Source organism: Ilyonectria robusta (genome assembly GCF_021365365.1).
Source record: "Ilyonectria robusta strain PMI_751 chromosome Unknown BGZ61scaffold_6, whole genome shotgun sequence".
Taxonomy (NCBI): Eukaryota; Fungi; Ascomycota; class Sordariomycetes; order Hypocreales; family Nectriaceae; genus Ilyonectria; species Ilyonectria robusta.
This window is the reverse complement of record NW_025764440.1, coordinates 223,846-251,548: the sequence shown is the minus strand read 5'-3', so window position 1 is coordinate 251,548 and position 27,703 is coordinate 223,846. Positions and strand designations below refer to the sequence as shown.

Genomic DNA, 27,703 nt, shown 5'->3' with positions numbered 1-27,703 from the left:
GAAGAAGCTTTTAAGACGGCTTTTACTGCACTCAACGCTAACTTTCACCCTCTCAACAAGCCATAGTGAGCTACCAAAAAGAAAACACCATGGCATCGACAAGTCTCACTCCCAAGGATTTCCAAGACGCCTTCCACTGGGCAGCAACCCAGAAGGATGGCGCCATTCCTTCCTTTGACACCCGGCCAAATGACCCCTACAAGTACCAGCCAGGCTTCAACAATCATTTTGAGTCTGAAGCTATCCCTGGCACTATCCCAAAGGGCCAAAACAGTCCGAGGTTCATTCGATTCGGCCTCTACGCCGAGCAGATGACAGCCTCAGCATTTGTCGCTCCTCGAAACGTCAATAAGAAGGCCTGGCTGTATCGATCTCGACCGGCAGTTGCTCACCAAGGATTTGTTCGTACATCATAGCCCCATGGCCTGACACGTCGTTTGTAGCTGACCGATACCTTTAGACCGAACTTCCCGACAACTTGGACACAGAGGCCACCTTCATCCCAATCAATCCTCGAGTTCATATCTCCCCTACCCAGCTGGCTTGGAAGCCATACCCGATCCCTGAAGGTCACGACGTGGACTTCGTTGATGGGTTGAAGACTGTGGCCGGATCCGGCGATCCTACTCTCCGCGAGGGGCTAGCAACCCACGTGTTCTTATGCAACAAAAGCATGACCAAGAAAGCGTTTGTCAACTCAGACGGCGACTTCCTCATCGTACCTCAACAAGGCGCCTTGGACATCCAGACTGAATTCGGCTTCATGTACGTTCAGCCCGGGGAGATTTGCGTTATCCAACGCGGCCAACGCTTCAAAGTCAACATCGAAGGCCCTACTCGTGGCTACATCCTCGAAATATGGGGGTCCAACTGGGAGCTTCCTGAACTAGGTCCGTTGGGCGCAAACGGACTGGCCAACGCTCGTGACTTCCTCCATCCTGTCGCCGCGTATGAGGTTACTAAAGACGATCCATGGAGTGTTGTCTACAAGCTCGGGGGCAAGTTTTTCAAGAGCACCCAAAACCATTGTCCATTCGACGTCATTGCTTGGCACGGAAACTATGTGCCCTATAAATATGACCTCACCAAGTTTGTCAATGTTGGCTCCATCTCAGTTGATCACATCGACCCCTCAATCTTTTGCGTTCTCACAGCCAAATCTCGCGACCCGGCTGCGCCGCTGGCCGACTTTCTTATATTCTCCCCGCGGTGGGACGTCGCATCCCACACCTACCGACCCCCATATTATCACAGAAATTGCGCCTCTGAGCTTATGGGACTCATTTACGGGGATTACGGGGGCCGATCAGACGAGTTTCAGCCTGGAAGCGTTTCATTCGAATGTGGATTCGTCCCTCACGGTGTGGCCTACGAAGAATTCTCCGCTGCTTCTAAGGAGGATCCTCCCGTCAGGCAAATATCGCTCGGGTCTATTGCCTTCATGTTTGAGAGCAGTCGCGCTTTCACTATCACCGACTGGGCTTGGAATAGTGAACAGAAGCATGAGCACGATCCTAAGATGTGGGACAACTTGGTTGACAACTTTTCCAATTTCAAAGATGAGGTGGATAAAATCCTGAAGACAGTAAAGTAACTGGTGTTATACTTAGCTCATGGAACCACGACGATGAAATATTTTGGAATTTTGAATATCCTATAGATTGAAATATGTTATGAAACTGCCTGCTCATTTTTATAAATTGATTTGTTCAAGTGGAAAATCTTGGCACCACAACTAAGGCGGATAAGGAATGAGGCAGTAATTGAAGAATCTGCAGGCGTAATTACTCTCCATCTCGCAATTTATACCGACAGCTGGATCCGAGTCACAGAAGATTAGTCTCAGCAACATATTTTTGAGTTGAATAGCAAGGTTTCATGTGGTGAGACAATAAGTAGACAGTGAAGCACCGGAACGGTCATCTTTGTATAGGGTAGGCGTTGTTGGCTGAGGCAAGACCTCAACCAGCGAGTAAGGAATTTGGGTGGCGTAAAATCTTTGACCACCTCGCACGATAAGCCTGCTAACTACATAAAATTAATGTACGGTTTTCTTTATGCTCCAGATAACTCAACTTTTCTCTTTATTGCACACCACTCTTTAACTAATACGCCATTACTCGATGTAATGCGGTGACTTTGCTTGAGGATAGCAGCGGCTCGAAATTATAGCAACCTTGGTTATTTCTAGTAAAGATATATGTCCCTGATAAAAAAACCGAGACAAAAGTGCGTCCAGGTTGGTCGGGATCGTCTGTGTCAAAATACTGGGGGTCATTATATCAACTTTTAGCAGTCGACACCGCGGCCGAGGCTGACACTTCGTAAGTACTGAGTCGCACAGTTAAATCCATCCCCGTAATGTCCGCACCATCTCCACCACTCCAGCATTTTCGAGCCAGACAAGGGTGGTGAATAGTACGTTCCCCGGGAGTAGTATGTCCCCGGCCCGTTCGGCTTGATGTGCCTGGCAATGGGTAGATTCCGTGCCCACATGTTACACACTCCGGGCCGTCCCCACTTCACTTCAGCTGGGCAGCGCACTTGACGGCAGTATTGGTGTCCGTACACCCTTATTTCGGAATAGCCTGATAGCCCCGAGTCCGTTGGCGTTCGTTAGGTGAAGCTTGTTTGGAGATTGATTTGTCGTCCATCTCCCGGTAGTCCGTCGCACCAGGGTGAATTCGTAAGACAGTCGCTCGCTGTGCCACGCGGTCCGTGAGCAGGCCATAAATCATCTCGCATTACGAATACTGAAGCCTCGGGAAGTACGGCAGCGTATATGTAATTGCCTCTTTGGGATGCGTCGGACGGCCTAGGAGGCATCATATAAACAAACAGGGCAACACAGACAGCTGAGGCGTTGGTACTGAACGCAATTAGCCAATTGACGCACACACCTCGCTCACACTGAATTCAAGGACTTGGCCGTGATGAATACACTTTTGATTGTTTCTGTACTGGGTGCAACCAAGATGGTTGGCAGTATGCGCATGTTCCCTTTCTTGTTGAACTGTTGTACACTAACTAAATGCTGAAAACCACCCATTTCATGAATTGACTCTAAGATTCAAGCTGGGAAGCCGTGAACGCCGCACCATGTGTCCAAAATTGACACTGAACTAAAATGATTATGCATAACGCACTGGTCGTGGAGAGATGACTTCCTGCTGCTTTACAAGCAGGTTTGCTGACTTCTTCCGTCGGGCGCAACACCAGATGCACCACACAACAACAAGAAGGCAAATTGAACCGGCCACAGAAGCAACTACAATGACCGTGGTTCTGTTTCGGTCAAACCAACTTCTTCCAGAGTTGTTGGTTCTTCCAAAGTCGTTGTCGAGCGGGTCATCACCACCGCTAGTTGGCCGCGAGGTAGTCTGGACAGTACAGCCTGGGATGTTTTCTTCGGTTGTGCCGTTGGGGCATGAAGGCCCGGTAATAACAGTGACTTCGTCATTGTCCCTGAGACAGCTCGTGTCTATCCATCCTCGGCCGATCGCTGAGCAAATCGCGCCGATGGTGCAAGGCGAAAAATTTGTAACCCCAGATACGGCAGCAGGATTCATAATGTATTGCCCATTTGCGTTGCAAGTACTTGCACTCAGAGGACAGCACCCTTGTGAGCTAGATGTTCCATCAGTGCAAGTTCCAGCCGTGCAATCGTGGGATGCACCAAAGCTGTGACCGATCTCATGCGCGATGACCTGCCACTCTTGGCTATTTCTGAGAACGATGTTGGTCGATGACGAAGTCTGCGTGGTACCGCTTTGCTGAAACGAGCTGGATCCCTGACGGCAGACCTCGCCGAGCCATGAGACGCCCACCGTAGAGCTCGTGCGGCATGCACTCAACAGCGTCCAGAGTGCGTTATCATCACTCAACTCGCCTCTCCACAGCGAAAAGCGACTTAGACGATCTCGAGTATCAGTACTCCCGCCGCAAGCGCGGTTCCAGTCTAACTGGGAAGATGAAGAAGAGGGACAGTTCGCATCGGAGATTGTCAGGTTCTGTATGACCAGCGAGATGTTGAAGGTGTCTTCGTAGACTTGGGATGCTGCATTGATATGCGCGACGACGTGCGCTTGAACCTCGTCTGTGGATGAGAAGTCTGCAGTGTAACTGCAATCAGTCGCGATGCCCAGCAGAGCAATGCGTCTTGACGATGGGCATCCGGTTGTAGAACCAATAGTATCTGTGAGATCTCCGCCGAATCTCTGCCGTTCTTGAAGCTTTATTGCCGAGCCTTCCATCAACTCACGACCAGGCGAGCGTGATAGATAGCGTCGGACTGCATTCGAGGGGTTGTCCGTTCCACATCTCAGCTCATCACTAGCTTCTCCCTGACCCTCATCGCCCCGAGGCTCAAGCGTATGAGCATCACTGTCTCTCCATGCCACCAGGAACGGTTTTCCTGGATTGCACTGGAAAGCATGGTCTGGATTCTGGGTTTTGCGAAATGTCGAGTCCATCTGGACGTGAACCCGGTCGTTGTCGATAGTAAATGTACCCTCGAAAAGGCGCCCGTCTTCGTGCTCTCGAATAGATATCCTGGCTGTTCCAACATCTCTCCATTGGTTGCTAGCGGTTTCATGTACGAAGGAATTCCCTTTGAAGACGAAATGGCGGGATCTCCGAATGGGTTCCATGGGGGACATGGTCCCATCTTGTCGAAGGAATTGCACTGAGGCCGAGTTTGAGAGGATGTCATGGTTGGGCACAAGTTGCAGCTTTATTTTCTGGGTTTCTCCATGTAGATTGAACAATAATTCAAAATCTGAATATGCATCGAAGTTATTTGATGCTGTTACAAGGGACAGATTTTCTATCCAAGTGACATGGCGAGGCGGATTCCTTTCAATGGACAAGGCTATAAATTTCTGTTAGTAACCACGGGCCTTGAGTGGGATAAAAGTGGGATATGCGTAACTGACCTTGGGGGTTACTTGAAAAACAGGATATCACTAAAATAATAGCAGCGGCAAAGCGCAAAAGTGCCATTGCCGGAGGAGAGTCTGATATCCCAATGGAGCAAATAGAATACCAGAAAGTGTGAGTGGGTGTGCTATGAGGTTTATCTGTACTGAAATCCCAATTGAGATTGTATTGCTAGCAGTGCCGATGAATATATCCTAATCTGATCCCACTGTTGCATATTACAAATACTTGAATGCGCTCACTGGGAAAACACATTACATTCCCGGGCTGCCGATGAAAAGATGCTCAGTCTTGGTGAACGCGCGGCACTTTCACTCTAAGCATGCCCTCTACTGAAAGAACGGGCTTCATCCGAGTACGTACGCTCTGGCTCAGCCACCATGCCAAGGCGCCATTCTGGAGCCCCCGGCTTATATCATCAACACTCATCGTCAGAGAAGCTGCCAAGAATAATGCTCTAGACGGCAAGAAGTGGAATCCATCGGAGGTAGTGCATGGCACCCTGCAAATCCGATAGGGCCTGAGGAGGAAGTAAAATCCCCACCGCTATGGAGGCCCGCCTTACAAGGAATAGACACAAACACGGCACTAATACGCTGCACGAGATCAGACTCACCCGGTCATTCTTCTCAGCAGCTTTGCTGCTTTGGGTATGAAACGACCTGGTGCTTCAGCCCGTTAAGCTTGGCGAACCCCGGCAGAGAGGCCTCCGGTGTATGTCGCAGCCTCGAATATCTTGCATTTCCCATTGTGTGGGACCATTTCTCGGCACGTTGCGGTATAGTTTAAGCTTGTCTACATCCACAAGGGGTGTAGTACCATTGCGGTAGTGCGGGAGACATTGGCGGGTACCCACCTCAGCCGACATCCGGCCTCTTCTGAATTCTCGCCTCTGGAAAGATGACGCTGCGGACCGTCATTCGTCACTTGAATATTTTCAGAAGCGACTATCGAAGTAATCAAATGCGGAGATACGTCTCCGTAAGTCCGCCCGAAGCGTACCATGTTTGACTTTGCACACGTTGCACAATATTCAGTGTCGTCATATTGCACTTTGCTCCGCCGTCCCGTGACCCCACAGCCCCGCCAAGTGTCAGCCGGTTGCATAGGACCGATTGGAGGCTGGCGAAGCACCCGTAGTACTGACCTCTCGACGATTGGATCATTTCAACCAATATTATCGGTTCACCTCTCGTGATGCTCAACATATTGAGGTTCTTTCTGCCCTGTCGTGCAAGGAATATCGCAATTCAGGATGCCGCTAAGGCATCTAACCGTGCCCACTTCCCGGCCCCACTCCCAGTTACGCCCAGGAGGTCATGAAAATTAGGCCTTAGTTGACCAGTTGGAGGGTGTTTTGCTGGACGACGGCTTATTGCAGGGTGTTGAGCCAACATCCGAGTGCTGTTGACGTCAATCAACTGTTGTTGTGATTACGTGAAGCTTCAACTCAATTAACGAGGTGGTGATATTGACGTTGATTGATTGATGGTACCCACTCCCTGCGCCGACGTTGTCACTATCTACAAGCCCGACCCGTGCGTTTGTGGTCTTCTGGAGCAGCAAGCCGGACTCGCCGACGTCTCGGGCGATAACCCGGTTGATGGTGGGGCCGTCGATATTCCAGGTCTCGACGGCGTAACAAATATAATATAGTAACTTTACACAAGGGCAGCGGCTCTTATTACAACAGCTTTCGTAGTTTCAAGTCAAGATACATGTCCGCCTGATAAGAAAACCATTGCGACTTAACGACAAACGGTCTTTGCTTATTCACAAATTGCGCATCGTACCGCCGAACAAAGTCAGCGATGAATTTGTGGATCTCGACGAGAGCGAGATTGCGTCCGACGCAGGTTCGAGCACCGTAACCGAACTGTGTTGCATAAAAAAAGATTAGTTTCAGAATGACCCTAGACAGACTTAAGACAGGCAATTACCGTAACATTGAACTTGTCCATTTCTCGAATCTGGGCTGGGTCGCTCCCCTTGCTGGCCATCCACCGCGAAGGCCTCCACTGGTCCGCGTCAGCCCCGAAGACGGACCCGTCCCTGTTCTGTGCGATTGGACTCATGCTTATTGTCGCACTCGATGGGATGTAGTGGCCAGCAATTCGGACTCCGTTCGCTGGTGCTTGGCGTGGCAGTTGCCACAAGATACTTGGGTGCAATCTCAAAGCTTCTTTGACGCAAGCGTTCAAGAAGGTGAGCTTCTCTGCAACCAAGTATGGAATACCACTATACCCAGGCGTGAAACCGCCTTCAGCATATGCCTTGTCGACTTCCTCACGAACCTGAAGATAATCTCCAGGGTGGAGGACCAATTGGGCCAGGACAGCACGAATACCGATTGATGTTGTATCAGCACCGGCGCCAATAATGTTTCCGGTTTCAGCCAGTATAGATGGAACTGTAGCTTTGCTACCATCCGGCTCTCTCATGGCGATGTAGTGGTCAAGCATATCTGCCTTCCGCTCAGTGCCTTCTGGCTCACTCAATCGCTTCATGAGTTGGTCAACATTCCACTTGCCGAATGTGTTGAAAGAGCTTCCACTCTGCATTATTCGTTGCACAATCGACAGGATTGTCTGGGTCACAGGATTGTTGATCCATATCATCTTCCCAGGGACGTAACCCATACTAGCCATCTGATAGAAACCAGCGTGGATAGAACGAATGATGCTCATGACATCTTTTTCTTGCTCAACGAAGCCAATGGGCGAGCCCAAGGCCAGCTTCCCAACAACATCAAAAGCAAAATAATTGGCCCAGTTGCTCATGTTGACAGGCTTGCCCTCTTGAGCATATTTGTCGAGCTTTGTCCAGACAGCATCCGCGATTTGCTGGACCTCAGGCTCTAACGAAAGGATGGTTGACATGGTATATGCGCTGGCCACTCGTTTCCGAAGAAAGGAATGTTCTGCTGGATTCGTAGAGTGGAAAAACTAGATGGAAGTTAAATATCAGCACCTTGCCGTTCTGAATGGGTAGCTGGGCTAATCTTACTGAGTTGTTATGGCCGGGAATCATCCAAACGTCATACCATGATGTCTAAGCAAAAAACGTGTTGAGTTAGCAAGGCTATCTTCCGGCGATTCAAAGTGCTTGGGCCTTGATAGGTGACATATTTGTCTCTGTACCTTTCGCGTCCCTTTGCCATGTCCAAAAACCTCAGTAAGACCGATCTTGTCCACAATGCTAATCTCGTTTGGAGAAACTCGGACCACCGGTCCATACTGTCGGTGTAGGTTTAAGATGTCTTGATGCCAGTTTCCTTTTGCGTACTTGGTTGTTCTCCACAATTCGGTGAACTTGGCAGGGAACGGACCGGGAATCTGGCGAAGTGGATGGAAAAAGATGCGATAGACATAAACAAGTAGCAGGATAGTACCTGGAACTAGGAATAAAAGCCATGGCTTGCATAGCAGCTCAGTACGCAAGGTGTTGATATCTTTTATAAGAGCCTGCATTGTGAATTCGGAATAAGAGGATAGTGCCATATCAATAGTGGTGGTAGACTTGACAAATTCTAATCGCGCCAACTGGCTCTCATTCATATCGTTCCTATTTACTACTTCTCTTTTGAGATATTCTAGACTCTCTAAGCCATATGGTCACCTGCAGGACCTGACCCTTCGCTATGTGGGGTTGGGAACAAAGGTTGGTGGAGTGGGGTATGTGGAAGACCGACTCTCATGATCTTGTGAGGAGCTGGCCCCCGAGATCCACATAGTAGGACTGGTCGAGACCCTAATTTCAAGTCATCTGATCTATTCTGATCCGAATACCAATGGACATACAGCACGTGGTGCCTAAAATAACGCCAAAGACGCCTTTAAGAATGTGGGGTATTGAGGTGTGAGTGCGCACACCTTGAGCTCGAATGTGGTACTTGGTCTCGCTCCTATGGTGGGGTTGGCTCAGTCTAACTGTTTCTAGATATTGGACTTTGTTTAATGCTGGAACATCATTATGACCCTTCGAGCTTGGTCAGACCAGGTGCAATGATTTCCAGTTTGAGCCATCTCCAACCGCCTCTCCATTCATTAAACCTGTGACGTATGCGTCACCAACAAAGGAATAGACGACATGGTCATCCTCAGTCCCAGCACTCATTTGCTCCCTCAGCACATATGGTACTTTGCCTCCAGCGAGCACCACCACTAGATCGCCGGGTTGAGACTCTGCAGGGACACAGCCAATGAGACCTTTCGTGGTTCGCATAAACCTTCGGGCTGCCAAGTTAGACAGCAGCGTACTGCCGAAGACTTCCACGTCAGCAGTTGGCAGATCCAGTTCGCGACTTGCGTGTGATTCGACCAGACGACTCCATCGCAGGTACCGCTCGTAGTCAACAGCCGGATCGGCATGCTCGTAAACACTGACACCGTGATGGATATGAATGGATAGGTTTCCGGTAAGAGCCTGCCAGAACGCAATCTCTTCAGAACTAGCATCGTCGAAGGACTTCGGGGGTAGGTGAGGAAGCCCCGACAATGACCGCGCCTCATCGACAATGGTCTTTGTGCGCGCTGCATCTTCAACCTTCGAAAAAGAGGCAATCATGCCCACCGCTTCGATCCGGTCAACAATAATTCCCTTTGAAATTGCCCGAGAGGAAGACACCATGCGGAAATCAGCCTCGGTTCCTGCCGCTGTGTTGTAGTACATCAGCGTCAATGGGCGCCCCTTGCATCGGAAGAGGGTGATGGGAGTTAACGAGATATTCCAGTCGGGAATATACGAGGGGAGTCCCGAAACTGAGTTTTCGCCGCAAAGTACATGGGTCAGGACGTCAAGTGACTTGGTCTGGTGTATCTGCTCCAGAGCAAGTTGGACAAACAGTTCCTGCGCCTGGATCGTATAGTCGGGTTGGATCTGGCTTCCAGTACCTCTGAAGCCCATGGCCAGAATCCCGTAAACTCTGTCGCGGGCATCTGAACACCCTCGCTGGCGGTACATAGACAGAGTCTCCAGGACGTCGTTCCGATTCTTGTACCTCCTCATGCTGTCGAGATCATCCATGCGGCATAGTGCGAAGAACAAGTTGGTGCCGTACATTGGGCTCTCGTCAAGGATGTACGCATGCATTCCGCAGCACGCCATTGCTGCGTGTTTTCTGAGATGACAAAACGCATCTTGGACGCGCTGGCCATCAATGAGGGCGTCCCCGTATTGGAATATGACCGTCTTTGACAACACGTACTCCTGGACTGTCCATACTCGATAGAACCAGGGGGAGTCGAAGAATCTGATGAGATTGTCTCTGAGAATTGGTGACGACGCATCGTGACCTCGTACCTACTTTCCGTTAATATGACTCCACGGGTATGAAGCTAGCCTCCTTAGCGAAAAGAACGGAGCAAGATTAAGGTCTTCTGGTGATCAGGCCGACGCTTCGATCAAGCTGTGCTCTCTAAAATAGTCGGAGGAACTTTCAGGGTGCTGATTTGAACTAACCTTTAAGTGCGGCTCAAGTGATGGTACAAAGTGGTATTCACCTTGCTCAGCGCAGAGATTTAGGTAGTCAAATGCAAGATCGTGACCGTCCCATTCTTGTCCAAGAAAGACCACGACTCTTTCAGCGTCTTGGTATATGCTACCCATCAAGCTAACTTGGCGCGAGCGTTCATCGATATCGCCCTGATTGATGCACACGGCATCAACCCATAGAATACGACCTGCATCTCGTCGTCGTAATCTGCACAAAGCCTGGAACAGGTTGCTGGAAATGGCAACATCAAAGCCATCTAGCTTCACAGTATTCAGAAGAGTGGAGTCCCCCCAAACATATGAAAGGGCTTCGTAACATGGGCTGTTAGCGAGAGAAACGGTCGTGAAGCTGCATCTGATTGGAGCGTCGCTGTCTGTAGCGGGTTCGAGGTGTAAAAGACGGATCTGTCTATCCTGAAGAAGTGAATATGGCGGGTAGATACCCTTGTGCGCGTCCATTAAATCTTACCACCACGCTGTGGGGAGCGTGGATCCAGATTTGACAAGATGCTGAAGTCGCATTACGCCGTGAGCTTGCGTGCATTTCTGCCTAAACCCCGCGATATTCCGGGGAAACGATTTTGCGGAGTCCATCAGGCCCCCCACACAGATCTTGTGACGGTACCTAGATAAATGCACCAGTCCTACGCCGAATCATAGTCAACGACTTCTCTTTATCTACAGCACGGGTCGGTTACCCCGAGCCCACGAGTCTCAGATTTAGTTGTTCCAACTTAGCTTGGGTATTCAGTCAAAGGACAATGTACGTGTCCAATATTCACATTGCATAAGCCTAGATGCGGGAAACCAGTTATTAACGTAATGGCACTTCTCCTGAAAATCTGCATTGACTGTCTCCTTATTCTCTCCCATGGACTTCTTCCACCTCTGGAATGTGCTTGAAATGTGCCTCGTTCTAAAGTGGCCTACATGCCTGTGTGAGTGTTGATGCCGATCTTTTCAAGAACGTTGTGAGTATGCCAGAAGCTCCTATACCGCTTGCCAAAGACGTAAACAATTAATGTCGTCGCCACAAGTCCGAGACTGATGCCACCGAATGTGAAAAAGGGAGCAATGGGTCCTGCAGACGCCGTCCAGTTGTTGACAAAGTAGCTGTAGCCGTAAAATAAGAAATTTTTGAACATGACGTTGGCGATGAAAATCTCATTGCTCATTCCACCGAAAGCGTCAATGGCGTAAGTTGAACAGGGCCCGATGATGAAGGAAGTGCCGAAAAGAGTTAATCCCCACATAAAGTCGATGGCATAGATATTGCCCTGGTTTTGTGAAAGAGCACCAAAGCCAAACAGACTGACTCCACAGAGCAGACCAAATACGCAAGTAACAAGGCGAAACTCGGGCTCGTATACACCCTTGTTCTTCTTGGTGAGCCAGATTGTGAGGGGATCCATGACGAGGCCAACGGCGACGCTGCCAATCGCACCACCAATGAATGGACCAACCGACATATATCCAACAGCCGCCGCTGAGAGGAGATAGGGCGGCGGTGAAAAGAGCTGAGCGATAACATACGCGACTGCAACAAAAAATGAGGTAATCGTTCCCGTAATAACAATAGTCCAGAGTGCGGCCAGATTTGCACAGCAGACGAAAGGTGCGATAACCAGCGTGATAAAATTATCGTCGCTGTATGAACCGTTGAAAAGAGCCATTTCTTGAAGGAATGTCTTCTTTAGAGGTACGTCGGCTGACTCAATATCCACATCTTCCACTCTGTAAGCATCTCCTTCTTCCTTGGCTTGTGTATCATCTTTGTCTTTGGCTACGGTCTGCTCCTGGATAAAGCGATCGTGGCGGATGTACGACGTCTCAGGTACAAATAACAATAAAAGGATGATCTGGAACCCAAGGCAGGCATTCAAGATGTGGAAGAGATAATGCCAGCCCAAGCTAAATGTGATTTTTCCAGCGACAACGGAGCTCAGGTTGGAAACACACGTCAACGTAAAGGCCATGACTGAGGTCCAAAGACCGCGCTCATGTACAAAGAAGACATCTCCGACAACCGTAAAGACAAGTGATTCGTAGGCGGCCAGAGAGAGGCCCTGGACTACTCGAGCGGCGAGAAGAGTATTGTATGTGTTGCTGACGGAGCCGATGATGGTGCCAACGAGGCAGGCGACGGAAGAAAATATGAAGACAGGCCGCTTGCCATATTTCCGGGAAATGGCCGACAGAATTGGACCTGAAGCTCCAGCGACAAGGAGCTGATAGCCTGAGAGGACGGTGATGTCTCCGATGGGGCGGTTGAACTGTAGCGAAAGAACAAACAAGCTGGCATTGAGCAACGGTCCCGTGCAGCACGCGCAGAGGCAGGAGCCGTATACCAAGATGCAAATTGCAAGGACTTTCTTGTAGTAGGGCCAGTTCAACGGGTCGTTGGGGTCGTCGGATGGGCGAGGAGTGAGGATGATGTCTCTATGTTTGCCAGTACCGTGCTTGGCGGGCACAGAATCACGAATCGGGTGTGATTCTCCATCTGCAAGGACGACTGTTCCAGGGACATGTTGGAGGGGCGATCGATGTTCGAGGACTCCCAACCCCATCATGAATGAGTATTAATTGAGGTAAGCGAGGACAATACAAGATTGACCGAGTGGATGTTGAGAAGAGGGCTGGACCAATTCCTTTTTACGACGCTTGGATACCATTTATACGTGTCGGCTAGACGAGCACACTTCATGACTTGACTAGCCTCGTTCCCTGACTCGGACTGTGATTCCGTAGTTGTTGTGGGGTAGATGCAGCTGATGCATTGGATCTGGCGTCACATCTTACAACTAGATCGTATAAAGCAAGCGTAGTACCTACTCGAAAGCGAACGCGGCCAGGGAATTGCCGCGGGAGCTGTTGGTAGCAGTGACCAAGTGCCGACAAGACGACAAGATGCGCCACAATTGACAGCAATGGAATCTGGGGACTTCGTGGGGTAGTGGAGTATTCTTCCCCACACGCCCAAGTCGCGATGACTTCCGAATCCTAGGGCGCTACCGTCATGCAGATGTAACTGCCAGGGATCTATCTAGCGTCTTTGGTCCACCCCTCGATACAAGCGGGCTTGGTAATAGTGACACAAAATTAGGCAGATGTATACAAACCTTTCTGCGAGGGGAAAGACGCTGCCCACCGACTGTGGGGACGTACAGCATTTAAATCAGGTGGGGTTACACCACATTCACCATATTCGCAACTGGACCCCTACAGCCCTCCACAACTAGCCGACGGAGCGTTTAATTACTGCCTATTCCCGATTCTAGACTTGGAATTAAATCTTGAAAGGATAAAATTGCCTGAATTCGTTTCGTTGCTCTGAGCCGCTAGCCTACATTCCGATACCATCAATCTTATCAGAGAAGCAACAATGAGCGAGTTCCTTCACCCAGACCTCGGCACGATCAAGGGTATCCGCACCGGAGCAGTACTTTCCTTCAGAGGCCTAAAATACGCTTCATTGGAAAATGGATTCTCAGATCCTGTGCTCTTCTCAACCGAGGTGGGGGACGTTGTTGAGGGAAGGTTTCATGGGTCAGTCACACAGCTCGGGTTATGCTGCTAACTGCGCTGACATTCATCGAGACCAACAACCGTTACGACCCCGATGGGATGCGATATGGAATTGAGCTTGATCCAAAAAAACCTGCCGCACGAACCGTTTCAAATGTCCACCACAGAGTGTCTGAACTTAAACCTCTCCATGCCATCCGAGCGCTCCAAACCTCTACCAGTATTCGTGTTCCTCCACGGCGGTGGATTTATGATCGGCTCCAACGCCTGGCCTCAATATGATCTTACTCGTATTGTCGCTCTCAGCGAAGAGTTGGGCCAGCCAGTGATTGGTATTCAGATCAAGTATGGCTCGCCTTCCTCTATTTTTCCCCGCCCTAATGATGGATGGCAGTTATCGGCTGGGAGCCCACGGGTTTCTCTACTCGGAGGATTTAGGAAAAGTCGGTATCAAACCTAACCGTGGGCTATTGGACCAACAAGCAGCCTTGAGATGGGTTCAGAAGAATATCGCGGGTTTTGGAGGAGATCCAAGCCAGGTCACGCTGGTGGGCGAGAGTGCCGGTGGTGGTAAGTCCATCTCAGCCTTTCTCCAGTTTGTTGAGGCTCTAAATCAGTGTCACCAGCCTCTGCCACGCTGCATCTCCAATCCAGTGAGCCTCTCTTTACACAAGTTGTGGCCATGGCCGGCAATTCTTTGATGCTGCAGCCAATTCCAGTCGAAACTGCCGAGGGTGCGTATAGAGAGGTTCTGTCGCTGCTCAAAATCAACCCAGATTCTCCACCCCAAGACCAGGCCCGGTCAATTCTGGAGGTTTCACCAAGCGTATGGTTGCAAACAATTACGCCAAACATGCCAATGCTGCCTGTTGTGGCAGGCGATATCGTTCAGCGACGTCTCACGTATTCCGAATGGACCCAACCCCAGTCTGAAGTTCAACTTCCTGGGTTGGCTTGGTGTCGACGCATAATGATCGGAGATTGTCAATTCGATGTGTGTTTACGATTCTATGAGGTCTATCCAAAGCTAATGCAAGATTAGGGTTCTATTTTTGCATACATGATTGGTCATAAGAAAGCCAACATCTCACGAGGATTCCGAACTTCGCTCTCGTCGACTCTAGATGAAGACCCCAGTATTGTGGAAGCCATTTGCACAGGCTACAATATCACCGACGACATCGACGACGACACGGCCATGTTCAATGTGCTCAAATTCTTCACTGATTTGTTATTCTACGTATCAGCAATCACTATTGCCCGTGGGTGGCCTGGCCCAGCTTATGTTTATCATTTTAATGAGCCGAACCCTTGGGAGGGCCCTTGGAAAGGGGAAGCCACTCACATACTCGATGTTGCATTCCTCTTCCAAAACTTCAACGAAATGCTCGAGTCGAAGCAGCAGGTTTCGGCACGAACCCTTGCCACCGACTTCATCAAATTTGTCTCCGGTGAGGAGCCGTATGAGAAGTATGAAGCATCTGCCGGAGGCGCTAGAGTGTACGGACCTCCGACCTCTGGCCAGCCGGAATTCGTTTTTGGTACGGAGCCGGAGAATTATCTGCGTCGCAAGAACTTGTGGGACATTGCAAGCAAGGTAAACTTCGACAAGTTACACCAAGCTTTCCATGACTTCGTTTCAAGTTAGAAGCTGGCAGCAATTCGAAGTTTTCGTCAATAATTTCAGTTGGGTATGCCATTCAAAAACAAATTATATGCAGCATCAATGGAAGATATAAGCACCAGTGTCAAATCATTCAGATGTACACGGTTATGCGTATCCATCAGCATCACTACATTGACGAATTCCCGAGGCACTTCAGTAACGGGTTCCTTTTCTGATAGCATAAACGTGACGACAGTAGCTTCTCTGCGCTTCGTATCTTAGTCAAGTATACGAGTAAGTGCATGCTCCGTGGTTTTATGGAAGCTTGCAGCATCATAGAACACCAATTTCCATTCCTAAGCTGATTCATCTCATCCCTAGTTGATTCCTTAGAGGAAGAAATAATACGCAGAAGATTGATATTGTAACATTAATACGGAGCTGTAGACGGGTCCCCAGATTCCCAAAGCCAGTCGTTGTCAATTACCCCGGGTCCAGCATCACCCAGTGTTGGGTAATACTCTATCAGCTCAGCTATTGCCAGCATCTGGTTTGGCGATAAAGTATGGGCGGCAAAATCAACGGGGTCTGGCCGAGCGGCGCTCAGGTCATGAGATTCGACACTGGACCCAGTCTGTAGGGTTACAAGCATCGGCATTTCCTGTAAGCGCTCTAGCTCTTCAAGACGAAAGCGAGCAGGGACATTGCCATGGGAGATTAAACATTTGATGATACTCGAAGCTGTTGTAAGACACGATGAATCATCTAGAATTTCTCGGGGTGACTGGATAGCCGATATGAGTGCGAGGACAAAACCGGCGGAGAAGGCAGTTTCCAAGTCGAAAGGAAGGAATGTTTCTAAAGAGAGTGGGGTTTTTACATTAGTCTGGATTGCACAGGGTATTTCAGACAGGAGATTTTATACCTAAGAGATCCTGAGATTGGAGGGCAGATAAAATACCCAAGGATTTGCTGGCGGACTCGCAGGATGTCTTCAAGAAAGCCTTGATAGGTCCAGCCATCTCACGGCTTTCTTTGTTGCCGTCGTTTCGTTGCTCTAGTTTGTCTCGTAAGAGACACATGAGCAGTGGCCGTGTAGCGAGGACGATACACTTTCGCGGCATCAGTCACTCCATAAGGCACTTCAAGGGAGCAGTTGCACGATACCTGATGATAACATAGATTCACGGTCGCTGAAACTCGTGATATGGGATCTGGACTGTCCAAACTTGTTTCTGATGCATTGAGTTCGACCGCCAAAGCAGCCAGTTGTCGCAGAATTACTTGGACATTCTTGAGGAAGGATGAGTGCAGCCGACCATCGATGCTGTATATCGCTGGGAGTAGTATTAGCAGAGTCCACATATTTCAGAAACTCACGTACTGTTGAGGACCTCTGCAACCAGGCGAGCCAGCTTTACGTGCATTTCTAATGCGCTAGAGGTTTGCATTGATTTCTGAGTGCTTGGCAAAGACACCGTGACATCATTGTCATTGATGGAGCTTGGAGCGCCCATAGTCGACGAGAATTTCCGGTCGAGGATGTACAGTGTCCACCAAGCACTTTGATATCTGGTCGCATCACCAGGGCCGTCAGATTCGCTGACCAGATCACGGTGAAACCCCTGTGTCAAAGCTATGCGCAAGGCAAGTCCAAGCTACAACAAATAAGTATGAGGCATCTTTTGGATTAGAACAAGCACTCACATAGACATAGGCACTGTTCCTGTGATCAACTGATTGTAGATATAATGACAGGCCGCAACAAATCTCGACTGCGATTATGGGGTCCTCGTACAGCCCATTCACGTCTGGGAGAAGTTCCATGGCCCGGGAAAGGTACTCGCTGCCGTAAGGGTTCGCTCTTGAGGAGCCACGCATCAGGAGAGCTTTGCCAAACGCCATAATGATAAAGTACTGCACATACCACAACCGGTTCTTCGGATTCAAGGGTTGTGGGCCTTCGCTGTACAAATTTGAAAAGGCTTGCATAAAGCTCGGCTCGTCAAAGAGGTGATAGGTCTGGCAGACGTGAAACTTGACTGTATTAAGGAGATAGAGGGCGTAGTCGCGAGAAGGCAGGTCTTGCATGGTGATGGTCATGCCTGGGTGGGTTCTGGAGGGGAACTCCAACGTGAATGCAGCCCCATCGGTATTCAGAGGAACTTCAGGAGACTGGTGCTGTCCCAGGTGTTTTCCAATCATGCCCATGACATGTCGGCTGTAGGCCCACGTTGAGGACGGCCCGAGAAACCCTAGGCTTTGTTAATGGACAGAAATGCTGGAGGAGAAAAGAAACTCACGCCGCCGTCCCTGGAAGTCAGTGAGAAACCGGGATGGGGTGCTTGCAAGGGGGTTTTCTATATTTGGGAGTATTTCCTGGGCAGAAGGGCCGGCACCAACATCCTGAGGACGCCCGATCAGATGGTGTGTGACCGCGCCATGCCCGTCCCCACGCCCTAACGATGTAATCAATTCATGTTGGCGCTTTGTGGGAGATTTCAAGCTGCTCAAATCATTGGCTTCTGCTCTTCGTTTCAGCTCATTAAGGAATCTGGGATAGTATTAGAACGATAATTTAAGAACGAGCTTGTAGGATAAACATTACCTCTCAGATACAAGAACCTTCTTTTCATCCGGTTCAAAGATGCACTCTGCAGAGCGTCTAGAGCAGTTTGTGCATGGACATGTTCCTGAGCAGCGGACCTTGCGCTCGCGGCACTTGATACATCTGCAAGTGAGACTTGGTGAGCATACCGATGTTGCCGAGGCCGCAGGCCACGCTGGAAAGACTACTCACGCTGTGTTGGTGCGTTTTGTATTCAGAGCACCCTGACTTGATCCGGGGCGGTTCTGAGTGGAGCTCGCGTTACCGGCGTCCTCAGCCATTGGATAGAGGATTAATGATCAGGGCATGGATGCCAAGTACATCAGATAGTTCGGCGGTAGTTGTGATGGGAGCTGTCAGAAGAAGTTGTGCTTCCAGCGCAAATGGCCAATGGGCGCGTATGGAAGAGTGGAATAACGGTTGGCGAGGAAACATTCTCCATATTACGCGGGGTAATGACGTTCTGATAGGTCTCCTGCTATCCTGGACATCCGGATATCCATTGAGGTCTAGCCCGATTAGGGTTATTTACTGCATCATCACGTCTGGCGAATCCTGCTATCAACCTGAGTCCTGCTGGCACCAGATGTATGAAACATCCAGCAACTGTGGGGATGCGTAGCCTTTAGCTGCAGTCGAATGGAGAAACTCAAATATACCAGGAGACTAATACCTAGCTACAGCAAAGTTACCAACTCACGCGTCTGTCCACTCACCAGTTTTTCCAATGCCTTCGTCCTGCATTCAGTACAATCCATGTAGTCCTTGAGATCACCCTGTATCCAGGTTTTATCTGGTTTCGCTGATGAATGATGAACATCCTGTTTCCAGCAGACGAAGTAGTTGTCTGGCCTGAGCTCCAGACTTCCAACTCTTGTCGCTCCGTCTTGGCTTTCAAGTACGACGAGTGCAAAAGCCCAAATATAGTTCGCGTGCCATTCGTAATCCTTGGCCATCAGTTGCTGAGGATCCACCTGGCGGAGTAAGATACCTTTCAACGAAATAGTACCCGACTTGAGAAGGGCTGATTCAACTGCCACGTCCACCAGATTGACCTCAATCAGAGCATCGCATTCTTCATCGGAGAAGATGGCACACCACCTCATGGGTGAAGGGTCAGCGGCGTGTCCGGACATGGCCCCATTGGACACTCTAGGATCTTTGCAGACTTTAAGGGCAATAGTGGGAGCGCCAATATAAAGTTCTTGCGACAACGAACCCAAGTCCTCGTAAACATCCCAATTCTTATTGTTGCACATAGCCTCCCAATCAACCAAACCTTGGCTGGTCTGCACGGATAGCTTCACGTCGGTGACACTATTCATCGAGAGCCCCAGGTAAACCAGGGATTGTCCAGGGGTTTGGTAGACAGTTTGCCAACCAGTCCACGACCAGCTCGGGAAGCCAGGCCTGCGTGGACCGGCCGCCGGTGTTCTCCAGCAGAGATTCACCAGAAATGCTTCCGTTAGCGTCCAACTTCGAGAGGGATCACGGCCCGAGGCCTTACGGTGGTTTATCAATGGCCCCAAAATGGGAGTTCCAAAATAGTGGTTCATGCGATACGGACCATTCTCGCACCGTTTTAAGAGCCCCAATGCCCCATTCAGGATATCAGATTGATATGTCAAACTGCGAGCAGTATAAAATTTCAGGAGATGGTGCAACGCGCCCTCATTCTTCCATACATTGTCGTACATTTGCAACAACGGACAGTTGGCGTCCGCTCCCAGACCGCCATGGGGAAACATCTCACAAGAGACCTTCCACCAGCGCTCCAGGTTGGCCCACTCCTTGTTTGATCGCTGGAAGAAGACCTGTTCGTCGGTGAATGCGATCCAGTTCCAGGAGAAGACACCTTCCTGATAGGTCCAGGCACGAGTCATCCACGGGCTTTCTTTTACCAGTTTTCGTGGATCGTTCATGGAGGACCAGAGCGTGTAGTCACCAATCTTAACCCGAGGTTGTTTAGTTCGAGGACGAGAGCTGACGCCAGGTAGTCCATAATCCGCATCCGATCCAGCAGCCCCGATGATGGTGACAAGTGCGTGCCTGTAAATATCGGCCATCTGGTTGAGCTGTGTTTGGAACTCGGACTTGTTGCTCTGGTCCAGGCAGTACCTATCGACCCAGAGGTAGCGCAGGCCAAGCTCCCTAACCACTGTGATGGCATCCTCCACAGTACGAGGAAGGTGACTGGGAAGAGAGTTGCCTTTTGTGGCATCTCCTTGTGACACTGTCGGCCCCCAGACATAACTGAGAGCGACATAATCGCAAGGGCCGCGCACCGGTACGATCTCCCGCTTGTGGCAGTCAATAACTGAGACTGGCAGCACATCCATAGTTGCTCTGGGAATCTCTTGCACCACCTTGCACCATGTCCGCAACGGCTCGTAGCTGACCTTTGCATGATCAATCAGGACTGGCGCTTCCGGTTCTTTGGAATAGTTCACAAAAGTTCCAATGGTAAGCCTAAGCTCATCTTCGCTCGTGCGCGTCCGAACCTCCAGAGCCGTTCGCTCTGACATAGCCGGCGCATCAAGTGGCGTTCTGTTTGTCGAACCGTTTCTACTCGTGTGACACGCTCTGAAGATAGATACGCTGTCGCAAGTATCCCGTTCACCGTCCGGTACCATCTCCATCAGGAAATGGCAGAGAGGACATGACGAGCTCTTGCACTCTTGAGGGTTATCAATAACAAAGGCTGGGTCTTTTTCAAGCAGTTCTCGGTCGGCCAGGTCTCGGAACAAGTGGTCGAAGTCGATCCCCCGGCATCTTGCGCATAGCTTGTCCCGCTGGTCTTCTACCATGTTGAGGGAGGTGCCGTGAAACTTTGTACTTGAATGTGACGGCGAAATTTAAGGGTTAACCAGCAGTCGTGCGAATCAAGCCGAGAAGGTCGGTGGCTGGAAAAGAATTGTATTCCGGTGTGTTGATGAATTGGCTAAGCTGACGTGTCAGCCCTACCATTTTTGAGTGGATATGGCTTACTGCATAATTGATGTTTGATCCATAGCGCATTAGAGTAATGGTTTGTTACATATTGTGTGTTAATTTAGAGAATATGGATGGGAAACGCATTCACCTCAATTACACATATTCACGACACGCACGACGCTTCTACCTGACGATGACGCACAAGTTGGCACAGCATGTTGTTGCTGTAATTGCCTTCGAAGACCCTCAAAGCTTCTATCGACTCTGCTGGTTCCATTCCTCTTTTGGGAAGATAGCCTAAACGGTATTTTCGACCCAGAAAAGTATCTCGAGTTGACCCAGAGAAGATGCAGCCTCTGCGATAGACGCAGGGACAATGCGGTGTGCTGAATCAAGGATTGAAACGGTTCCACTCTTAGAACTTGTATTACCAAAGGCGTTACTACTTGTTAGACTCGCTCGAAGAGATATTTGAGTGGTATTCAGCCATAGCTTGAAATTAAATACTACCAGAGTAGTCACATTCCTGACAGCCATCCCGCTCCATATGCCAATTGTCCGGCGCCGGGCTTGATCTGTAGGCCACAATATCCCTGGCCGATTACCCTACACCCCAGAGTGCCAGACAGTCGGATGTTGCCAAGTGATTTAGCGAACAGATAACCTTGCGCTTTGACGCTGTCGTGTGATCGACATCGTTATCTTCCCAGGTTGTAATGTGCTCCGGTAGTTTCGGGGAATGGCAGCATGCACCCCGGCGAACCCGGACCGGTTACTGCAAAGATCAGGCTCGTGATTAACCGGTGATCACTTAAGAGCGCGGAGTATCAAGGTGGCGCGCATCGTACCCTGTTTGATTGGTTGGGGTTTGGGCTGTCCCCGGAATTTGATGTAACGCTGATCCACAACTCATGAGCTAAGGGTCTGGGATGGATATCATGTTTCCTTACGGGGGCACTTGAGCCGAACACCGCCGGAGTAAACTAGTTCAGGACAATAGAAAGAGCACGAATGGGGTAGGACGCGTGGGAGCATATGAATCCCCCGCAGTCCGCTCTCAGGGCGACCAGGCTCCTTCACTCAGCATTCTCTAAACTCGTCAATTTCTGAAGGAACAAGTCACGACCATGGTGCTTCTACGTGCAACCCGTGTCGTGGGGCTCGTCGCCTTGGCCGGCGCTGTCAGTGGATCCTATGTCAAGTCCATGTCGTCAAACACGCGACAAATGTTCACCGAATCTATGAACTGGATGGATGGGTACTACGACTCGGATGCTGGTTATCTCTATGACTTTAGTGCTGCTACCGCACTGAGACATGAGACCCGCAGCTCTGCCTGGTATGCTCTGGGTCTCCTGGCGCGAAACGAAGGCACCGATGTTGCCGAGGCCGAGAAAATCATAACCAACATTATTTCCGGTCAATATACGGCGCCTGCCGAAGAGTGGTAAGTTCAAGTTCAATATCTAAGCAATCAGAGAAGTAAAGATCCATAAATGCTAACATGTCAACAGGTATGGAGATTACCAGCAGGAGCCTGAAGAGCCCTACGTCGGCTCAACCGTATATCCTGCAAAGATATATGGCTCCTGGGATCCTAACTGGAGAGGCTTTGTTGGCACAACATTGGTTCTCGCAATGGAGGAATTCTCTGATCTTCTGGATAAGAAGACTCAGAAACTCATTTTGGCATCTCTTTACAAGGCCACTGTGGGTGATTCCTACCGCTTTGGTCATCTGGACTCCAGCCAGGACAACCTATATCCCGCATATAGCAACCCAGTAAGTCACTGTCCGCAGAAAGCGAGCTGGGAACTCAGAAGTCTAACAAATAATAGTCTATCATGCGAGCTTTTGTATCTGGCTGGACAGGCCGACGCCTCAAAGATTCAAACATGACCAAGGCAGGTGAGACCTATGCCAAAGAGATCATTGATCTCTTTAACGAACAAAATACCCTTTCTGAGTTCAACTCTGGTACTTATACTGGCGTTTCGCTCTTTGGTCTTATTCTATGGAGCAAGTATCTACCAAAGGACTCCGTAATGACCAAGAATGGACCTAAGATGATTGAGTACACCTGGGAGGCAATCTCCGCGCTTTGGCACCCAGGCTTGAAGAATATGGCTGGTCCCTGGGATCGCTCCTATGGTTATGACATGAACCGCTATCTCAGCCTGATGGCTTTGTGGTTCTGGCCATTGATTGGAAAGGAAAACGCTGGACTTATCGAGAAGGTCAGTACCCCGAATACTCCCGAAGTTCTTTAGCCATGTTTGATCCATGCTGACCACCAATACAGCCCGAAACCATGTCTCACATGGCTGACTACGCCTGGGCTCCTCTGTTCGCAGTTCTTGCGAAAAAGCATGAGAGCCTGATTCCTAAGAAGATTCGAAAGAGTATTTCGAAATTTAGCGGCGAGCACACATTCTCAACGTCGACTCGGTCTCCCCCCTTTGACAATGCCCCTCGTAACTTCACCACCTGGCTCTCGGACAAAATCACGATTGGAGCCGAGGCATTCGACGAAATTGTCGTTGGCGGCCCTGCTCGGTCGCAGCAGTCATTCAATCCCGCTGTCATCCAGTGGGACACTGGTAGCGAGATTTCGTTCATTTCGGTATGTCTTTCCTGAGTAATAAGAGTGCACCGAGCTTCCATACACGGCCTTGGTAATTCCAACTATCCAAACCAAAGAAATACTAACACTTCGATTTCAGCTTTACCCAACCGAAATGGCTCTCGATGTTGAGGTCAACCCATGGAACCTGACCTTGTCGTATCCTTACGGAAACTCTAGTTCTGTTTTCACCCTCGTCACCGGCACATTCGCCAATATCCGCACCATCTCTGGCTGGGAAGACGTGCAAGGTCTTAAGGTCACAGTGTCAGGCAATGTCAACGAGGCTTATGAGCTGTCGTTCGCTGGAGGCTACGGAGGTTCTAGCAGCACAATCAGGGACTTTGAGTTTTGGAACTTCACCTACACAATGCCTGAGAGCTTCCAGGGCATTCCTACGATTGTCCTTGAACTTGAGCTGCTAAGCTGAGAGGAATTCTTGTGTTGAAATATGCAAGATCTGGAAACGTGTGGGCTTCTAAGAGCTGGAGAAGCCAGCACAGGAGAGATGGTATGAGTAATATTCTTCGACACCTTACTTGGGTAGACCTATATTATACGGCTAATTGAATGAGATGATGATGCAACGCAATAAATTCGTTTGAAAGATTAAAGTGACTATTGTCCTGAATTCTGGAATAGTGAATTCCTTGGCTGCGATGAATACTTTAGGGGCGCACTTGCGCAAAGCGTGTTGCGGTGTGAGTGGTGGCTGAAATTCTAGCGAAGAAAGACATTCTTGTAGTCAATTTTCTGTAGTCTCTCAACCTTGCCTCATGGATCTGATATTAGTTAGGAACGCGGAGTTAGGTTGTTCAGGTTTCAACCCCATCTTGTGTCGATTGAACGGTGCTGGCGCCGTGTGCTGACCTTGAAACCAAGGCTTTCCAATGGAGTTTTAACACCGCAGGCAAAGTATCTGAGAGTGCATGATGTAAACTATATTCTATTTCCTCTTCTGTACATGGTAAATGATGATGCTACATTGAATTCCACTGCCTACATAATAGCCCTGGCACAGAACGTCGAGGCCGGCGCCAGAGCACTCAGCCCAACACACAGGCTTACCTGTCTTCTAGATCGTCGCGGAATGTAGAATCGGCGGGGAAACTGGCACAATCTGAAGAAACTCTACATAGTAGTTCGTCAAGTCGCAAGTCAGAGACACGGCCACTTTTCCCGATAACACCGGAGAAGGCTGGAACGCCGAATGGATAGCAACTTGTGAGTTGGTAGCTTAGGTGCGGTGAGGCGCACATCCAAAGCAGATAAACATCCCAGCATAGATATACCCAAGTATTCGCGTGCGAGATACCAATACTGGGCTTATCACCAGATACCGGTTCACATGCCGTCGAAGACAGGCGGGACTTTTAACAGCACCGGCATTCGGCCGGCGAAGTCGGTCTTTGTCGGCAGATTCGCGCTTTTCAAGGCGGTAACCGATAACGGAAATCAGGCCGATTGTGCATTATCAGTGACAATAGACGCTAACAAACATCCTCAGAATGTAAGTAAAAGGCCAGATGACGTAGTCAAATGGGTAAAATTCTTTATCGGAACATATCTGTGGTTTGCCTTTTTCACCATCAGGTCGTTTTCACAATGCGAGGGATGCGCGTTTGTACGTCCCGTTTTCTGATGTTCGTTCCCGACATGGAACAGCGATTAGTTTCATATGGCGGATTTGCAGTCAGCTGTGCTCGGGATGTCCTACATGGCGATGATCTAGCAAAACTCCCAAAAAGTGTTATGGCTTGTGCCAGCAGCCACTCGGGTATTAAAGTAAGAAACGCGCCTTGGTTCGACACTACCAATTGCAGCCTTTGCATTTCTACGATCTTTCCTCTCCTGGACATGTGCGCTGTCATGCCATGCGTATTTCGGTACAAGGATCGTTCGTTGTGGCTGAACAAGTGTGGTGTAGCCAGCAAGCCGCCGCCACTGACTTCGCGCCACCGCCAGGGTGCAACGATAAACGAGAGACACCATGGCGTTCTAGAAACGAGTACCTCCCACGACCCTATTGTGTTAGTATCATCGGCCTTTGGGGGTACAGGCCCATGTTAGACTCGTTGCTTTGCCAATGTAGGGTTATTCGTACGGGGGGCTGCTTTTACTTGCCCCTTGGGTTATTGGTCCAATTCAATTGGTCATCTTGCCCGCTCCAACCACATATTGAAATTCGAATTATGTATTTAGGTATTTGATATTGTAGACCTTGGCCTCTCTATTATAGTCTTATTAAGCTTGTGCTGTGGCTCCCTATTTCTGATCCCCCCCTATTAAATATTCTTCCAAGTAGTTACACCACTCTAAACTCAACCGTCTTCTTAATCCCATTCCCCTTAACATCCAACTCCTCAAGATCAATAGAAGGCTCCTGTGATTTGAAAATGTTTTCTTGTGAGTCACTCCTGTGTGTTTTGCTGACACCCCCATGAAACTCGACCACGTGCTCGCCCCTCCCTCCCGCAAATTCATCCTTCTGTGTTGATGTGAATTGTCGCGGTTGGCTTCCCACTCTAGGTTGGCTTTGAGATGATGGATATTTCTGTTCCGTAAAAACGAGCTTGGAGGCAAGCAAATCGATGCTGGTACAATGGTTGTTAGTTGTGGTGGCGAGGGTTACAGGGAAACACAATAGCAACTTACTATAACACAACCGGGAAAAGGCAGAAGAGTGCATACGCAAAGCGATCCAGTTGACTTGCCAAGTTCTCTGCACTCTGCCCAGGGGTTTTTATGGAATGTGTGATGGCCCGGAAGATACCTTGTAGAGCTAGGATGGCAACTCTACCTTCTGTACTTCGGCTCAAATATCGAAAGAAACCGACATTGAGGGCGATTTGCACGGACGAGGCCCTGGCAGACGTGAATACAGTGATAAGAAAGTAAGCACCAATGCATTCCAGAATAGCCAATAGCCCAAAGTAGGCAATGTGGAGGTAGTTGACAATGTGTTGCAGCGCTTCGTCATGGCTCATGATAGATCGCACCCTGAACACGGAGATGACTACACGCGTAACGAGAATTCCGGTGATACCCGTCCAGAAGCAAGTTACAAATACCTGCCAGCGGACTCCTCGAAGCACACGTTTTAAGATGATGTAGCTGTAAAATAGAAGACCAGTTTCTTGCATCTAATAATAAAAGCATGAAGCATTAGTAGAGAGCCAACGGGGACCATTAATTCGAAGGTAACCATACCACCCAAAACATGTCTGCAAAGACTGACGAAACCGCCCTGTTAATATCAGGGTGGACTCCATAATTGGAATAGAAACAAAGGCCGTTGGCGACAGCCCCAGCTGCAGACGAGAGTATGGGGACTGCAGCGAGCGGGGTGAAGTTGGTGATGCTGCAGACGAGAAGCCCAAAAAACACATTGCCGATACAGATAGTACAAAGGATGGACCAGCTCAATTCGAAGAAGACGGCATTCGCGTCTGCCGCCGTTGTCGACATGGTTGATCGATGGACAGCTGCAGAGCAGGGGCACAGACAAAGCAGGGGCACGAGCAAAGCAACAAAGGAAAAAGCAAAAAATGGGATTTTACTCCCATTATATTCCATCACATCCAGGGGTACAGTGCTCCGTATTTGCCCCGTTATCGTGTGTGCTCGTGCTCGGTGGGCGGGTCACACTATTGAGACGCTTTTTCAACTAGACAATCTAGACCCTTCGATTAACGAGCTTTACCCGTAAGTCTAACAAGTGAAACTGGGATGTGGGGGTTCTATTCCGCAATCTACCAAGTATGGACAATCTAGACAGAGGAGCTGAAAAGGCGAATCCTTCCCCCGCAAGCGCTGCGCCCGCACTTGGAACTGCCTAGTTCCCCGGATCCCCCGGTGCCCCGGTTCGCCCACAGCGTCCCCTCATTTGTTGTATCAAAGACAAGTGGGCATGCTAATGGGATCCTTGGCTGTGGGTTAGCCAATCGGCTAGTCACTGCCAGGGGAGACAATCCAC

General features: G+C 49.6%; 10 protein-coding genes across 10 annotated transcripts; 3 read left to right on the top strand and 7 right to left on the bottom strand.

Moving 5' to 3' along the window:
• Window positions 1-89: 89 nt before the first annotated feature.
• On the top strand, window positions 90-1,626 carry BGZ61DRAFT_504685 (homogentisate 1,2-dioxygenase; the record flags this gene model as incomplete). The annotated part of the gene is made up of 2 exons (XM_046251812.1): window positions 90-401; window positions 461-1,626. 2 exons carry the CDS (start codon window positions 90-92, stop codon window positions 1,592-1,594), a joined length of 1,446 nt encoding a protein of 481 aa, XP_046106518.1. The 3' UTR covers window positions 1,595-1,626.
• A 1,304-nt stretch (window positions 1,627-2,930) lies between these two features.
• On the bottom strand, window positions 2,931-5,084 carry BGZ61DRAFT_571765 (Metallo-peptidase family M12-domain-containing protein). The gene is made up of 3 exons (XM_046256074.1): window positions 4,935-5,084; window positions 4,258-4,870; window positions 2,931-4,215 (listed from the first exon to the last, which is right to left on the bottom strand). Exons 1-3 carry the CDS (start codon window positions 4,999-5,001, stop codon window positions 3,132-3,134), a joined length of 1,764 nt encoding a protein of 587 aa, XP_046106517.1. The 5' UTR covers window positions 5,002-5,084; the 3' UTR covers window positions 2,931-3,131.
• Window positions 5,085-6,622: 1,538 nt separating this feature from the next.
• Window positions 6,623-8,408, bottom strand: BGZ61DRAFT_530200 (cytochrome P450; the record flags this gene model as incomplete). The annotated part of the gene is made up of 4 exons (XM_046253525.1): window positions 6,623-6,814; window positions 6,879-7,883; window positions 7,945-7,989; window positions 8,079-8,408. The coding sequence occupies 4 exons, from the start codon at window positions 8,406-8,408 to the stop codon at window positions 6,623-6,625; spliced, it is 1,572 nt and encodes a 523-aa protein (XP_046106516.1).
• A 310-nt stretch (window positions 8,409-8,718) lies between these two features.
• Window positions 8,719-10,935, bottom strand: BGZ61DRAFT_386095 (heterokaryon incompatibility protein-domain-containing protein). Its single transcript, XM_046242737.1, has 2 exons — window positions 10,399-10,935; window positions 8,719-10,239 (listed from the first exon to the last, which is right to left on the bottom strand). Exons 1-2 carry the CDS (start codon window positions 10,888-10,890, stop codon window positions 8,929-8,931), a joined length of 1,803 nt encoding a protein of 600 aa, XP_046106515.1. The 5' UTR covers window positions 10,891-10,935; the 3' UTR covers window positions 8,719-8,928.
• A 422-nt stretch (window positions 10,936-11,357) lies between these two features.
• On the bottom strand, window positions 11,358-12,998 carry BGZ61DRAFT_530198 (major facilitator superfamily domain-containing protein; the record flags this gene model as incomplete). The annotated part of the gene is made up of 1 exon (XM_046253524.1): window positions 11,358-12,998. The coding sequence occupies one exon, from the start codon at window positions 12,996-12,998 to the stop codon at window positions 11,358-11,360; it is 1,641 nt and encodes a 546-aa protein (XP_046106514.1).
• Window positions 12,999-13,813: 815 nt separating this feature from the next.
• BGZ61DRAFT_347437 (putative carboxylesterase) lies at window positions 13,814-15,604 on the top strand (the record flags this gene model as incomplete). The annotated part of the gene is made up of 5 exons (XM_046239973.1): window positions 13,814-13,977; window positions 14,029-14,301; window positions 14,351-14,526; window positions 14,583-14,950; window positions 14,999-15,604. The coding sequence occupies 5 exons, from the start codon at window positions 13,814-13,816 to the stop codon at window positions 15,602-15,604; spliced, it is 1,587 nt and encodes a 528-aa protein (XP_046106513.1).
• Window positions 15,605-15,808: 204 nt separating this feature from the next.
• On the bottom strand, window positions 15,809-18,530 carry BGZ61DRAFT_447359 (fungal-specific transcription factor domain-containing protein). Its single transcript, XM_046245325.1, has 8 exons — window positions 18,363-18,530; window positions 18,171-18,293; window positions 17,866-18,116; window positions 17,270-17,817; window positions 16,947-17,220; window positions 16,730-16,899; window positions 16,488-16,674; window positions 15,809-16,420 (listed from the first exon to the last, which is right to left on the bottom strand). The coding sequence occupies exons 1-8, from the start codon at window positions 18,449-18,451 to the stop codon at window positions 15,993-15,995; spliced, it is 2,070 nt and encodes a 689-aa protein (XP_046106512.1). The 5' UTR covers window positions 18,452-18,530; the 3' UTR covers window positions 15,809-15,992.
• Window positions 18,531-18,804: 274 nt separating this feature from the next.
• BGZ61DRAFT_447358 (HET domain protein) lies at window positions 18,805-21,099 on the bottom strand. The gene has a single exon (XM_046245324.1). The coding sequence runs from the start codon at window positions 20,975-20,977 to the stop codon at window positions 18,848-18,850; it is 2,130 nt and encodes a 709-aa protein (XP_046106511.1). The 5' UTR covers window positions 20,978-21,099; the 3' UTR covers window positions 18,805-18,847.
• A 1,180-nt stretch (window positions 21,100-22,279) lies between these two features.
• BGZ61DRAFT_386086 (uncharacterized protein) lies at window positions 22,280-24,299 on the top strand. Its single transcript, XM_046242736.1, has 5 exons — window positions 22,280-22,551; window positions 22,619-22,886; window positions 22,943-23,341; window positions 23,407-23,727; window positions 23,828-24,299. The coding sequence occupies exons 1-5, from the start codon at window positions 22,310-22,312 to the stop codon at window positions 24,155-24,157; spliced, it is 1,560 nt and encodes a 519-aa protein (XP_046106510.1). The 5' UTR covers window positions 22,280-22,309; the 3' UTR covers window positions 24,158-24,299.
• A 1,733-nt stretch (window positions 24,300-26,032) lies between these two features.
• Window positions 26,033-27,195, bottom strand: BGZ61DRAFT_347627 (uncharacterized protein; the record flags this gene model as incomplete). The annotated part of the gene is made up of 3 exons (XM_046239994.1): window positions 26,033-26,321; window positions 26,383-26,870; window positions 26,938-27,195. The coding sequence occupies 3 exons, from the start codon at window positions 27,193-27,195 to the stop codon at window positions 26,033-26,035; spliced, it is 1,035 nt and encodes a 344-aa protein (XP_046106509.1).
• Between the last annotated feature and the right edge of the window lie 508 nt (window positions 27,196-27,703).

Excerpts from the sequence above, each read along its gene's own strand:
- BGZ61DRAFT_571765 (XM_046256074.1), bottom strand. The coding sequence starts at position 5,001 with ATGGCACTTTTGCGCTTTGCCGCTGCTATTATTTTAGTGATATCCTGT. Across the intron at positions 4,871-4,934 it reads TTTTTCAAGTAACCCCCAAG|CCTTGTCCATTGAAAGGAAT; the intron begins GTCAGTTACGCA and ends AGAAATTTATAG. Across the intron at positions 4,216-4,257 it reads TCACGCTCGCCTGGTCGTGA|ATTCGGCGGAGATCTCACAG; the intron begins GTTGATGGAAGG and ends AGAACGGCAGAG.
- BGZ61DRAFT_386095 (XM_046242737.1), bottom strand. The coding sequence starts at position 10,890 with ATGGACGCGCACAAGGGTATCTACCCGCCATATTCACTTCTTCAGGAT. Across the intron at positions 10,240-10,398 it reads CACTTGAGCCGCACTTAAAG|GTACGAGGTCACGATGCGTC; the intron begins GTTAGTTCAAAT and ends AACGGAAAGTAG.
- BGZ61DRAFT_447359 (XM_046245325.1), bottom strand. The coding sequence starts at position 18,451 with ATGGCTGAGGACGCCGGTAACGCGAGCTCCACTCAGAACCGCCCCGGA. Across the intron at positions 18,117-18,170 it reads AAGGTTCTTGTATCTGAGAG|ATTCCTTAATGAGCTGAAAC; the intron begins GTAATGTTTATC and ends ATACTATCCCAG. Across the intron at positions 16,900-16,946 it reads GGTTGCAGAGGTCCTCAACA|CGATATACAGCATCGATGGT; the intron begins GTACGTGAGTTT and ends TACTACTCCCAG.
- BGZ61DRAFT_447358 (XM_046245324.1), bottom strand. The coding sequence starts at position 20,977 with ATGGTAGAAGACCAGCGGGACAAGCTATGCGCAAGATGCCGGGGGATC.
- BGZ61DRAFT_386086 (XM_046242736.1), top strand. The coding sequence starts at position 22,310 with ATGTCGTCAAACACGCGACAAATGTTCACCGAATCTATGAACTGGATG. Across the intron at positions 22,552-22,618 it reads ACGGCGCCTGCCGAAGAGTG|GTATGGAGATTACCAGCAGG; the intron begins GTAAGTTCAAGT and ends ACATGTCAACAG. Across the intron at positions 22,887-22,942 it reads ATCCCGCATATAGCAACCCA|TCTATCATGCGAGCTTTTGT; the intron begins GTAAGTCACTGT and ends AACAAATAATAG.